At 47.5% G+C, this 11,848-nt stretch overlaps 1 protein-coding gene across 1 annotated transcript; it reads right to left on the minus strand.

The window, feature by feature from the left end:
* Window positions 1–891: 891 nt before the first annotated feature.
* On the minus strand, window positions 892–11,560 carry MVD (mevalonate diphosphate decarboxylase). The gene is made up of 10 exons (XM_081202671.1): window positions 11,219–11,560; window positions 9,665–9,735; window positions 8,610–8,724; window positions 7,022–7,183; window positions 5,811–6,010; window positions 5,603–5,677; window positions 5,147–5,365; window positions 3,838–3,953; window positions 2,962–3,070; window positions 892–2,258 (listed from the first exon to the last, which is right to left on the minus strand). The coding sequence occupies exons 1-10, from the start codon at window positions 11,286–11,288 to the stop codon at window positions 2,178–2,180; spliced, it is 1,218 nt and encodes a 405-aa protein (XP_081058797.1). The 5' UTR covers window positions 11,289–11,560; the 3' UTR covers window positions 892–2,177.
* Window positions 11,561–11,848: the final 288 nt, after the last annotated feature.

Below are 11,848 nucleotides of genomic sequence, written 5' to 3' on the forward strand. Positions count from 1 at the left end.
CTCTAGTTGCCCCAAAGTCTGCATGGTGTCTTCACTCTTTCCCATACAACATGCCTCTCTCCTCCCCTACTCCATGTGTGGCAATGGTTCCAATTCCTTTTGTCTGCTTCTTCCTTCTTTGTCTCGTTCGCTCCTCTCCTAAGTGCTGTAAGACCTGCACCAGCAGATGGTACTTCCAAGAGGTGGGGAGAGAGACCTGCTATCACTGCCCTCCCCTACATTTGCCTTTTGCTGCTGTCAAGCTCCTGTGGAGGAGAGAGGTGGGAGCCAGCTATATGTCATCTAGCCTGGTGGAAGTCTCCTCTGAACTATATTTAAGCCACATCCTTGGAGTGCAGCAAGACCAGCTCCAGAAACTTTACAGTCAGTTAACTCTTGTTTTGCCTTGTATTTATGTACTATTGTCTTTATTCTGTGCTTGATTACCTTTGGCCATTTTTCAATTTGCTGACATGTTCTGTATTTTGCACATTTGTATTTCCAGTGCTCCGTCTTTTGTTGTGTAATGTTTGCTGTTAGCCGCTTTGAGCACAGCTAATTGTGGAAAAGCGGCATACAAGTAAACTCAGTCAATCCCAATTCCGCCCCCACCATCTCACCCTACAACCCACCCACCCCTGGGCCTGCAACTTGTGCCCTACTATCACTGTCCTGCGAGGACTGCATAGACCTTCTGAGCCCAGGTTGCATGGATTTCAACTTGCTCAATTCACCTCTAATTCCCCTTGCTGAAGTTGCACTGTTTGCCAGTATTCTATAGCCAACAGCTTCACTCAGCGCAGTTGGAATGCTTAGCAGCTCAGCCAATAGTTTGGGGAAGATGGCAACAGACAACGAATGGCTAATTGGTACATACAGAGAAGATGTGAGAGAGAAAGATGGCGTGCACAGTTCAGAAGATCACTTTCATTTATCTTTAAAACCACAAGTTAAAAATGACATTCTGTAGCAACAAAAGCAAAACCTTAGTGGGAAAAACCCAAATGGGATCTTGTATAAAAGACAGCGGTATAAAACCAGCCCACAGGATTGGGAAAAAAAACAAAGAGAGGCAAAAGATGCTGAGGGGGATATACTTTGGCTTACCTGAATACAAGGCAACCATTAACACCTCTCCCCACAATTGTATTTTCTAAAAAAGCAAGCCCCCACTTTTTTTAGCAGCTTGGGTGGGTGCCATCCCCTCTAGGCACTTCCCACCTTGCCCTGTGAGAGAAAGAGTGCTTGTGGGCACACGCCACTTTTTCAAGTGACCCAGGTTAAGAGTCAGTAGAACTATAATTGGAGCCTAGAAAAGCAATGGAGCTGAAAGAGGAAGTGAGAAAGATTGTCACTCTTCTGACTTCCTCCTTCAGTTTTATGTACTTTTTTCAAGAGAGAAAAGGGTAACCACCCACCACAGACTCATAAGAAAGCAGGTAGTGAATGGGGGCTTTGAGGCTTTGTGGGTGCTAGGGAAAGAATCTAGCCCCTAGAACCCACATTGGCAACCCCTGGCATAAGTTAACCATAGCTGTAATAGAACAGACTAGCAAAAGAAGAGCTAACATTTACTAGAATTTCTACAGCCCACAGCTGTGCTTTAACATTTCCAGTTCCTCAGAAACTCTTAGCGGTTAAGGCATCACTCATCTTTGTTCATTGATCATAATGTGTACATACCCCCTTGATAACAGGTATCTTGCTGGATCAGGGGCTGAGGCCTGCAAGAGTCTAACATTCTCTGCAAGAATCCCAGGTGCCCACAGGCATTAGGAAGTACAATAGAAACTGGTCAATGAGCTACCACAATCGACCTTCTGCCTAGTCCTGAGCTACAGGGAAAGAAGCTCCAGCCCCAAGAGGTCAGAAAAAGGCTTGTGGGGCAGGGAGAAAAGAGGAAGCTTGTGCTGCCCTTCCTGTGAGGATTTTGGCTTGCAGGAGTCCCTGAAATAATACAACGGACAACACCACCGCCACCGCTGAAAGAATGGCAAGACAAAGTATCCTATGCAAATAACCGCCAGATAGTCATCAATTTCGTATTTCCCATAAAGACACAGCCTCTTCCCATTCCCCAACTAACAAATGCCACTGGTCTTCAGGCAGTGTTTCCCGCCCAAATGTTTCCACAGTCCTCCTGCCCAGTCACTTGGCCCCGAGTGGGGAGTGGAGAAGCCCCAAATATGGGACCCAGCTCAGCTGCTGCTTCGGGGCAACCCGTCTGCCCCCAGGAGATGACAGCTTGCATCTTTCACCAGTGCTGGTCCTGGCCCCGGCTGGAAGGAAAACAAAAACATAAGGGATGAAAGAGGGGAGAGATTAGGAGGCAAGAGCCACACATTGTTTAAAGTGGAATCATAGTGCTTTAAATGTAGTGAGGATGTGGGTCCAGGTAAATCCATTTCCTCCAAGCCTGCCTGAAGCACCTTGCCCCAAAACAAGACATTCACCGCTGGGCAATATTTGTTCAGACTTCCTTTTCCTTCTCTGCCCCACCCTGGGGGAAAAGAGAGTAGCTAACAGCCCAGCCCACATGTGTTTAAGGAAGAGAAACAACGACAAGGAAACGGTTGTTTTTAATAGGGAGTGGAGTACTTCTGGTTTGAGAACACAGCAAATAGCAGAGCTCACATAGTTAAAAATAAAGAAAGATTTCCAGTGAGGTGGCTGCGTCAGTGAAACCAGAAGCACTTTATTATTTCTGGAACTTTCCCCCCAACCCATAAATTAACCTTTTAGAGAGGTGCCCGGCCTTTAAAATGCTGCCAGTTTTAAAAGATGGCACCAGCTTTAAAAGATGGCACTTGTGGCTACACACTGGGCAAAGGGAGCTCTGAGACAGGAGTTATAGCGGTAGCAAAGACACAAGGCTTCCAGGGACAGATTAGGAACAGCTTGCGTTGCTGCATTATGAGCCAAGTCAGGCCACATCCCTGGTGCCTGGGGCGTTGAAAGGAGGCCACCCTTATCCAGCCATACCTTGGTGAGCAGCATATACTGGATCGCTCCTGGCATGGGATCCCTCACCACAGCTGACAGCAGCTCCTCAGAGGGTGTTGCTGACCCCACAGGCAGACCTTTCAGGAACCTGGGCAGAGGGGTGAAGTGGAGACAGAAGGGTTAGGGCTTGAGGTTGTCCTGACCCCAGCAAGAAGAAAAAGAGGATTTAGGAGGCCCGGGGTGAGGGAGGGCAACACAGATTTCAGACATGCACAGAAAGCACCAAGGCAGTGGGCATCAAAAGTGTGCTAAAAATTTTTTGTGTTCTGTTTATTAATGGCTTTCTGTTCAGCCCATGGGTTGGACACAAGAGGAAGAAAAGCTGCCACTGATGTTCCCAGGGGATGATGAGCCACTTCTGGCCAGCAGACCACAGGTTCACCTCCTTATGCTAAATAAACTAAAAACACACACTTCAATATTTTACTGCTATGACACCTAAAACAGGAGAGCTCTCCAATAACGAGGGTCGTCACTCACCTGCCACATAAGGTAGGCTCTTCAAAAAAAAAAAAAAAAAAGACAACTAAACGCTTCCCTATTTAACATTAGGCATAAGGGGGGTGTTATTGGGTTGTTCTTGTTTTTATTGTGTATTTTGTGTTTTAATACTGTGGTTTTATGTAGTGCCCCACCCTGAGATCTGCAGGTATAGGGTGGTATACAAATTTAAATAAATAAATAAAGAATAATAGATTTTCAGAACCAGAGTACATTTGTAAACAGACAATAGCATTTTTCTGAGCAGGCACTGGAGGCTTGCCTCCTTCTTTGGGTGTTGGCCATCATGGTACCCCTGCCTCCAATTACAGGGGTGACACAGTAAGTGGCAACGAAGTGACTGGGCTCACGTACTGGCCTCCATTATTCTCCGGAGGAAAGCTGCGCTTCACCACTTCCACAAACTCATCCACCGTGTCATCCAGCATGAAGAGAACTGCGTTTGGGCCAGCGTCAAATGTATAAGCCACCTGTAAATCAAGCCCAGATGTCAGCAAAGCACCTGTTTTACTTTAAAGGGCAACTATCCCTCTGTGTGTGATGGGGAGGAGCAGGGTAGAGTCTGGATTTGATATCCCACTTTATCACTACCCAAAGGAGTCTCAAAGCAGCTAACATTCTCCTTTCCCCTCCTCCCCCACAACAAACACTCTGTGAGGTGAGTGGGGCTGAGAGACTTCAGAGAAGTGTGACTGGCCCAAGGTCACCCAGCAGCTGCATGTGGAGGAGCGGAGACACGAACCCAGTTCACCAGATTACGAGTCTACCACTCTTAACCACTACACCACACTGGCTCTCAGGGTAGGTGTGTGTGCCTGCATTCCTGATCCAGAAAAAGCCTGGCTTATCGTTTAAGGGAAGTCCTGTGAAGCGAAGGGCGAATATAGGGAGCCTCCTTGCAGACCTTGTTCTAAAAGCTTAGATTACACCTTAGGCAGCCTGAGGGTGAATTTAGTGAAGCAGTCGTTTTTTGTGGGGAAATCTGCATCAGAACGGGCAAAGCCCTAGCTGCTCTTCCATGATTTCCAGTGCTAATATTACTTTTAAAACATCTGTAATGGTTTTATCAAACCCATCAGCAAAATTTATGACATTATGGAGCTTCAAACGAACTCCCAAGGACGTTCAAAGAAACTAGGAGGGCGTGCCACCTACTCCTTAAACTACGTTTAGCCCTAAAAGAAAGAATACTAACGAAAAAATTTGGGAGGTGCCCAGTACCCATGCATTTTGACCCTGCCTTGTTTTGACTACATCCCTGGGCTCTAGGGATCATTGGCCCCTGACTCTTCCAGGCCAGCTGAGTTTTTTTGTTGGAAGCTGCCCAGAGTGGCTGGGGAAACCCAGCCAGATGGGCAGGGTATAAATAACAAATTTATTTATTTATTATTATTATTATTATTACTACGACTATTATTATTCTCCTAGCCTGTATGGGCCAACAGCTATCACCCTTGAGTCTCAGGACTTGGAAGGCCTGTTGGGCTCTAAAAGAACGAAACTGCTGTAGAGAAGCTGCAGGACCTTTGATCCTCTCATTGCAATGTTTCCAAACGTAGATGGTCCTTGTCAATTTGACCCAGGTGCCTCCCTTTCTGAAGCCCCAGGGTGCCCCTGCCCCCCCTCCCGTGAGCACTGCATCTCTCTTCCCCGCCGGCTGCACCTTGGTCTTGCCGCAATGGGCGTTGTAGCGGTGCACCAGAGCCACCACTTGCTTGGAGATGTCGTTGAGGTAGAAGATGGGTGGGAAAGTGTCCAGGCAGGTCGCGTGGAACTGGTTGCTGTCCTTCATGGTCAGCTCCCCAAAGGCCTCGAAGTCCCGCTGCTGGATATGCTGGGTCATTTGGGACATGCGCTCGGGAACCAGAGCCTCAGCACGGTGCTGGAAGAGGAGAGGGAAGAGATGCTGTTTAGTATTTATTTACCATGGCTACTCCACAGCTGGAGGCAGCAATGCTTCTGGAAAGTTGCTGGAAACCGCAGGAAGGGAGAGGGCTCTGGTGCTCAAATCAAGATTCCCCAAAGGAATCCGGTTGGCCACTGTGAGAACAGGATGCTGGACCAGGTGGGCCTGATCCAGCAGGGCTCTTTGTGCATTTCTGCAGCCAGCAGCTCTTACCTTCAGCAGGAGGCTGGTCTTCACGCTGGTCTGCATGCCTGCCGTGCTGGCCACCTGCTTCTTCTCCGCGCTCACCTGCCAGGAAGGGGCACAGAGAACAGCAGCCGTTCAGGCTCTGGCAAAAACAGTCCACTCATTACCTGAAAAACCAGGGCCTGCCAGTTTACCCTCCAGTGTTTTCCTGGCGCCTGCCAATGCCCTCACTCACCACCAGGATCAACACCCTCAGCTCTGGCCAGTGCGTCTCCGGCGCCACCTGCTGGGCGATGCTGTCCTTGCCATCGGCGTTTTGCCCCATGACCCACTGCACGAAGCCCCCAAACATACTTCGGCAGGCACTTCCGGAGCCTTGCCGAGCCACTTCAGAGAGCTCACCCTCCACACCATAGAGCTTGGCCAACGCGTAGACTGCAGCATCAGAGAGAAAAAGAGAGTGGAGTTGTTTATTTATTTATTGCATTTATATCCTTCTACAGTGGTGCCTCGCAAGACGAAAAGAATCCGTTCTGTGATTCTCTTCGTCTAGCGGTTTTTTCGTCTTGCGAAGCAAGCCCATTGACGGATTAGCGGATTAGCGCTATTAGTGGCTTATCGGCTTATCGGATCAACTGATAAGCGGCTTAGCGGCTTAGAAAAAGGGGAGGGAAAGGGGAAAAAACCCGCAGGAACTCGCAAGACATTTTCGTCTTGCGAAGCAAGCCCAGAGGAGATTTGTTTTGCGAAGCACCTCCAAAACGGAAAACTCTTTCGTCTAGCGAGTTTTCCGTCTTGCGAGGCATTCGTCTTGCGGGGCACCACTGTACTAAGGAATGCCTCTGTCATGATGTCTATGACATCCAAGCTTTTTCTCCAAGGAGGCATACACTGTTCTCCCTCTCTCCATTTTATCCTCACAACAACCCTGTGAGGCAGGTTAGGCCGAGAGGCAGTGGTAGGCCCAAGGTCACCCAGTGAGGATCATGGCCGTGCGAGGATTCGAACCCTGGTCTCCCAAGGTCCTAGTTCGACACTCTAACCACTGCACCACACTGGCTCCTCCCATGAGACACCTGTTATCCCTTAAGACCTTGATAATACCCTCAACACAGCCATTTCTTCTCAGCCTCTTGGCTCTCACCCAGCTCTCCCACAGAAATCTACATGGTTTTCACCCCCATTTTCCCCTTCCTCTCAACAACCCCGCCAGGTTGATTAGGCTGAGTGAGACTGACTCCAGGTTTCCTGGTGAGCTTCATGAATGAAGGGGATTTGAACTCTGGCCTCTCAGGCCTGACTGACACTCTAACTGCGGGGCTGCCAACATACCCATCGTGCTCCTAGCGAGAGATGCCATTTTGAACAGGGGAAGCAAGAGAGTCAAAAGAATCTGGAGGGAGCAGACCAGATCTCTAGGGGCTACCATCAGTTTCCCCCACTCACCCAGACAGGCAAACCCAGCTGCAGAAGAGGCCAGGCCAGCCGCTGTGGGAAAGTTGTTTTCTGAGGCAATGTGGACCTTGTAGGCAAGGCTGAGGGCAGAGTGGCTGCTGCTGTCACCGCTGTTACCGTTACCGCTGTGCCGCTTCCTCGCTAGACGGCGTACTGGAGGAGTGAGAGAGAGAAAAAATGGAGGATAGCAAAGAACGTGATGGAAGCCAGGCAGAAGATACTCGCAGTCGAGGAAATGTGACAGACACACAAAAGGCCCCTATTTACATTGGCACCCCACTGGCTTCTGCAGATGCCCCTGTTCATGCAGGCATTCCCTTGATGTCTAGATCAGTCTCTTGCTTTAATTACTGTTCTGTTTTAATGAGATAGTTTTATTGCATATTTTAATTATGGATGCTCACACTTTAATTGGACTGATCTGCTGTGTATTTAATTGATGGGTGTTTACATTTTAACGTTTTATGATTGGCTTTTCTTACTCATAAAACCATTTAAAATCCTAGTTTGGCCTTAAGAGGTATATAACTTATTATTATTTATAATAGGATTAACTGCCACTTGGTGGAAATACCAAGCAGGGAGAGCGCTGTTGCACCCTGTCTTGCTTATGGTCTTTCTGGGGGCATCTGGTTGAACACAGAGAGAACAGGACGCTGGATTAGATTAACCTTTTTCTGCCATGCTCTTTTTGTGTTCTTATGGAAGCTCACTTCCGACAGCAGGTGGGGTCTCATGAGGGAAAACGCTCCATAAGATAATACTACGTTCATTTTCTGTGTGGAGGAAATTGACTCGGTGTAAAACAGCTTCCTGTACTCCTGTAATTTGTGGCTGTACCTCACCAGTGTCCCAGATATGAGCCCTGTATAAAACTGAATAGGAATAATTGTATATTTTTGTGTGTGCTTTGCAGTGGATCCCAGAACCATGGTAACAGCAGAGAGGCTGGCCAATGCCCTCCCTAGTGAGGTGTGCCTGTCCCCATCATTATCAACTTTCAGCAGCCAATTTGAAAACATCCCTGTTTGCCCACATATTTGGTGGCTAAAGAATACCGTGCCTTGGCAACCCCAAGATCACTGGACAGAATAACAACATTTTTAGCTGCAACGGTTTTTAGGGGAAAAAACTTTTTAATGATATTTCAGATGAATTCAAACTCCGTGCCTGGTGCCAGTTCTTGCAGCTGCATCACATAACTTAAAACAGACCTGAACCATTTCCCTGGCATTTGCTATGCAGATGTGCCTAAGCCTTCCTTCGCTCAATCTAAACCCACAACTTCTTACTCTGCCCTCAGGATAAAGAGCAACAGCACAGTTCTCCCAACCTTCCATCAGAAAACAGTCAAGGGAAAAAAAATTATTCCATGGTCGACCCCTCCCCAAGTGGAATATACAGGTTGTATTCAACCAACCATTACTCAGAGTAGACCCACTGCAATTAATGGAGCCAAGTTAACCATGACTATTAATTTCAATGACACTATCGTGGTGATGACTAAAATTAAATGCAACCTTAAGAATCCAGATTTGACAAAAGAGGTCTATGCTTCTGTGTGCTGCCTTCTACTCACTCTCTCGCAGGCATGACTGGAGGCGTGGCTGACCAATATCAGCCTCCTTCCCATTGAGCCAGAGGCGGTCCTCAGTGAAGTCCCGGCTGGTGGCAGCTGTTGTGGTGGTTTTCAGCTGTAACAGAACCACAAGTTAGAAGCTCGCAAGCCATGAGCAGTTAACCTGTCGCCCTCCAGCTCCCGTTGGACTCCAGTTCCCACCACCCTTGGCCATCAGCCATGCTGGCTGGGGCTGATGGGAGCTGGAGTGCAACATCCACTGTAGAGCTGCAGGTTAGCCACCCCCATCATAAATGAACAACCACCTGGGGCCATCTAAGCAGACCTCTACCTTGCAGTCCTATGCCCGTTTGCTCAGAAGTAGGTTCCACTTTGCCCAATGGAATTACCTGGCAGTAAACCCCACTGAGCATAGTAGGCTAGGCACAACATGCTATAGCCAGCAGGATGAGGGGCCACACCTATATTTACAATCTTAAAAAGTAGTAAAAACATTGATCAAATAACTTTAAAAAACACACCAGGCAGACACCTTGTGTTTTCATACACAAGGCATTGGTCTCAAATTCCCCCATCCCCTCATCTGACCACCACCACCTCTTTGGAGAAGAGCCTCTGCATGACCCCAATACCTAGGCAGGTTAAGAGGGAAATAAAATGTTAGCTGCAGATTCCAGGCTAGAAAGAACTACCAATGTCACTTGTTGGGAAGGAAGGAACCTGTGTTTTCCCTAAACCTTAAGGAATGCATCTACATGGTGGTAACATTGCCCCAAATCACAGAGTTAGTTTCTACCACCCTCCAGATGCTACCATTCTTCTTTCAAAAAAACAGAATCCTAACTTGCAAGTTTGGCTTCATAATCATGACATCCCTTCCAAGACCACCAGTAGATCCAGATTTTTTTAAGAGCATCTACACTGAGTTTGATTTCTCTCTGTGTGACTGTATCGCCTTCAGTAAGGTTAATCATGGTTTAGTGACTAACAATCGCTCACTTGTAACCCTCAGTTTCGCAAACAAAAAGGGACATTTATGACGATCTGGTACTAACCTGATCTTGGTGCAGGGTGACGCTGAGGGAAGAATTAATAGGCAAGATCAGCTCTTCATCACGCTTCCCCCCTGGGTAAAGGAGGACATTGTTTGAAAATGAGTGAACTCAGAAGCACTTCACCATTCTCTACAGTCAGTTTCCTGGGTGGTCAGTGTCTCAATAGCATCATTAACCTTGGGAGATGACAGAACTAGTCCAACCTGATCTTTCTCATGTCAATAGATGGAACTACATTATAACAGCAAGGTAAACCTATTATTTGCTGGTGCAATCTTCCTCCTCCTCCTGGCTTTCGGCTTGACAGAACTAGATTTACCAACTAACAAATCCTGAGTTCTTTTGGGTATGCATAGAGTAACCCACCAGTCTTCTAAGGGACAAGGCCAATCATTTTTTAAATTTATAACTGGCTTTTACAAAATTAGTTGTTTTATTTACAATATTCTAAATGCAATTCACTTTTCACATTGGAAAAATGTGTTTATATCTCTAATCCACTTCATCTTTGTTTCCTTGGTATGGAATTTCACAACTCAGGAGTAATTGCCTAAGATGCTTTTCCAAATGCCTTCACTGTCAGTATTTGGCATACAGAATGCACTCTTTCCTTGATGATCCACTTTTAATTTAAAGTTTCTTTAGTACAATGGAAATTATGACACATCATGCAGAACCCTCAATTACTTTTGATGGAATACCAGCAAACCCTCACATTTCGAGTGCACATGCTGCTGCTTCTTTGGAGATCACTCGCAGCTGAGTAAGATTGTCTTCCATAAACACAGTTTTAACAATGAGTCCGTAAGCAACTATGGAGGCTAATTCTGGATCTACACATCCTTCCACAGCGGGGACATTGGTTCCTGGGCAGGAGTTGATCAGGGTGTGGATTTGCCAAGCGTGCCTTCCCCTTAGCACATTTCTCCCTTGCGTCCTGAGTTTGAGTGCCTTCAAAGCCCATGACACCTTTGGTAAAGGCTGTTCTCCAACTGGAGCGCTTGCAGGCCAGTGTTTCCCAGTTGTCGGTGTTAGAATCAATCCTTTAAAAGCTAACTTTCAATGCAACAAAATGTTGTTCCATTTCCTGATACTCTTGCATTTTTAGGGATATTTTAAGAAGGGAGAAGGGAAACTCACACTTCACCAAAGGCACAAGAAAAAGTTGAGCTTGCTGGAGCAAAAACATATAGAAGATTGCAGCCTTTAAAATGAACACACACACACACACTTTCCTCTATGACAGTGTTTGGGAATCCGCAGCCCTCCAAATGTTGTTGCCCTCCAGATGTTTTTGGACTCTTAACTCCCAACAGCCCCAGCCAGGGTGGTAAATGGTGAAGGAATGAGGAGAGTTGGGAGCCCAGCAAATATCCTGAGGGCCACAGGTTCTACGTCCCTGGCCTATTAACTATTCTTCCTCCCCACGCTCCTGGTTCACAAATTTGAAAGCCAGTCTTGAGATCCGAGGAGCAGCCGCTAAGGTTTGCAACAGCAGCAACAACAACACTAGAAAAATGGGAGGTGAAATGGGAGATGAAATGAGGTACTCACAGTATTTTATCACCGCGATGTTAACAGGGGCTGTGCAGGTCACGACGGACAAGGGTTTATCTTCAGCCATGGTGATGACAGACGAGAAGGGGGCGCTGCTATAGTTGAGGAGGAGGAGAGAGGGGCAAAGGGTGGATCAAGGAAGAAAGGGGCACAACTTCAGATCCTGAAAAAAATGCCAGGAGCCAACCCAACGGCTTAGTCGAATCCTAGCTTGCTTGCGCTGTTTTCTCTACCCCAGCTACCCAGTGGCACTGACCACACGGGCGACAGGAAAGCAGATCCAAGATTGCAAGCCTCCCTCCAAAACTCCCACATGTGCCTGCAAGGAGAAAAAGGAATGCCACGCCCTGCACAGCTGCCTTCTCTGGGATTGGTCAAGGAAGCACCAGCTGCTGCAAGCCTGCCCAATCAGGGTCGGTCTCATCTCCTCCTGTTGCAATTCTTATCCAATGAGAGCGCGTCGGAAGATGGGGCTCCTCTCTCTCCTCATTCAGAACCCTGATCAGAAAGGCGGAACCCTCGAGGCGCCTTTTAAGGGAGAAATGTTTCCAGTACGGACATTTTCTGCACCGCGCAAGCAGGCGCTCGGTGCGCCTGCGCAGTACCTTGATGCGAGTCTATCTCTAA

The sequence above is a fragment of the Podarcis bocagei genome (genome assembly GCF_964188305.1).
Source record: "Podarcis bocagei genome assembly, chromosome: 7".
Classification (NCBI taxonomy): domain Eukaryota; kingdom Metazoa; phylum Chordata; class Lepidosauria; order Squamata; family Lacertidae; genus Podarcis; species Podarcis bocagei.